This window comes from Habropoda laboriosa, unplaced genomic scaffold (assembly GCF_001263275.1).
Source record: "Habropoda laboriosa isolate 0110345459 unplaced genomic scaffold, ASM126327v1 C6058879, whole genome shotgun sequence".
In the NCBI taxonomy this organism is placed as follows: Eukaryota; Metazoa; Arthropoda; class Insecta; order Hymenoptera; family Apidae; genus Habropoda; species Habropoda laboriosa.
The window spans coordinates 1-1,347 of record NW_017127561.1 but is presented as its reverse complement, the minus strand read 5'-3'; the positions used below and the strand labels follow the sequence as shown (position 1 = coordinate 1,347).

General features: G+C 38.5%; 1 protein-coding gene across 1 annotated transcript; it reads left to right on the top strand.

Moving 5' to 3' along the window:
- Window positions 1–5: 5 nt before the first annotated feature.
- On the top strand, window positions 6–1,105 carry LOC108570050 (odorant receptor 30a-like; the record flags this gene model as incomplete). The annotated part of the gene is made up of 4 exons (XM_017941644.1): window positions 6–136; window positions 465–666; window positions 741–896; window positions 1,058–1,105. Coding segments are annotated over 4 exons (537 nt in total), but the record flags the coding sequence as incomplete, so codon positions are not given.
- Window positions 1,106–1,347: the final 242 nt, after the last annotated feature.

Here is a 1,347-nt window from a genome sequence, read left to right as displayed (position 1 = left end):
CTGACAATCTATTCAGCGGACTGTTGATCCACATTTATTGCCAATTCGAGATACTCCAACATCGTCTGAAGAGCATTAAACCTGACAGGGAGTACTCTGCGAAACAGTGTGCTTTTCATCATTATCGCATATACAAGTTTGTCTACTATTTTTTTTTTCTTCGTTTACCGTTAAGTAAGAAAAGCTAATTAAATTTGCGAATTTTCAGTTTTTGAAATTAAATCGAAAATTGGAATTAAAATTAATTTTTCTTACCGAGATAGCTGTTTTTATCTGATCAGGGCACGAGTCTGACTCGTTTTTATACGGCAAGGGGTTATAGATAACGGAGGAAACGATGGATTTTTTTTCTGCACGATTAAAGTGGCTCGTTTATGTTACACGTGAAAATTGACGTTTTAAAGAGTGCAATTATGTGACGATATGTATGCGAAAAAGGGGCACGTAGTCTGGAATGATTTCAGATTCGCTGAAATTATAAACGCGAAGTTCAGCATCACGATGGCCACGCAATTTCTGGTGACCACTATGACAATGTGCTTCAACCTCTTTCGACTGACACAGACCAAGGTGTATTCGCAAGTTTTAGCATTGATACCGTTCATGGTCAGTGTGTTCGCACAGATATTTTATTGTTGCTGGTATGGAAACGAGACCAAAGTGAAGGTACGTGATCAAACAGACTTCTTATTCTCAATTTTCCTCTCGTTTCTGTTTCTACGTAATGTTGATTCTCGTAGAGCCTTGAAATTTGCGACACAGTATTCGAAAGCAACTGGACGGCACTGAGCCAGAGCACCAAAAAGACACTCCTGACGATTATGTTACGCTCGTTGAAGCCAATAGAATTCACCGGCGCTTTCGTTTTTCCCGTAAATTTGGAGTCTTTTAAAAGTGTTTGTATCAAAATATATATATTTTTCTTAGCGCACGTTTTACGCGTCCAATACAAAGTAACAATCTTCCAAATAAAATCTATCGCGAACAATAATATACTGGCAGTCCACATTCGTTCCGTATCTTGTCATTTTCTTCTCTATTTTCATATCAATCGCAGTTGGTGAAAACTTCCTATTCGGTATTCAACGTAATCCAGCAAACGTAATCGACCACACACTCCGTAGAAGATTCACCGGTCCAAAATTTGCTGAAAATGTTAGACACGCGTTCACAGGATTACCCGTGAGTAAACTGTAATAAAGCGTAATTGAAACTGCTCCCAATGTAGTTTTCCTAGAATTCTTCCCGTCTCTCCCTTCATTCTTCGCGTTTCTTTCTCTCTTTCTCGTGCATTGTAGAATTACAAAGTACGTTATAAATACGTGTCTACTTGCAACGAGAATGAAA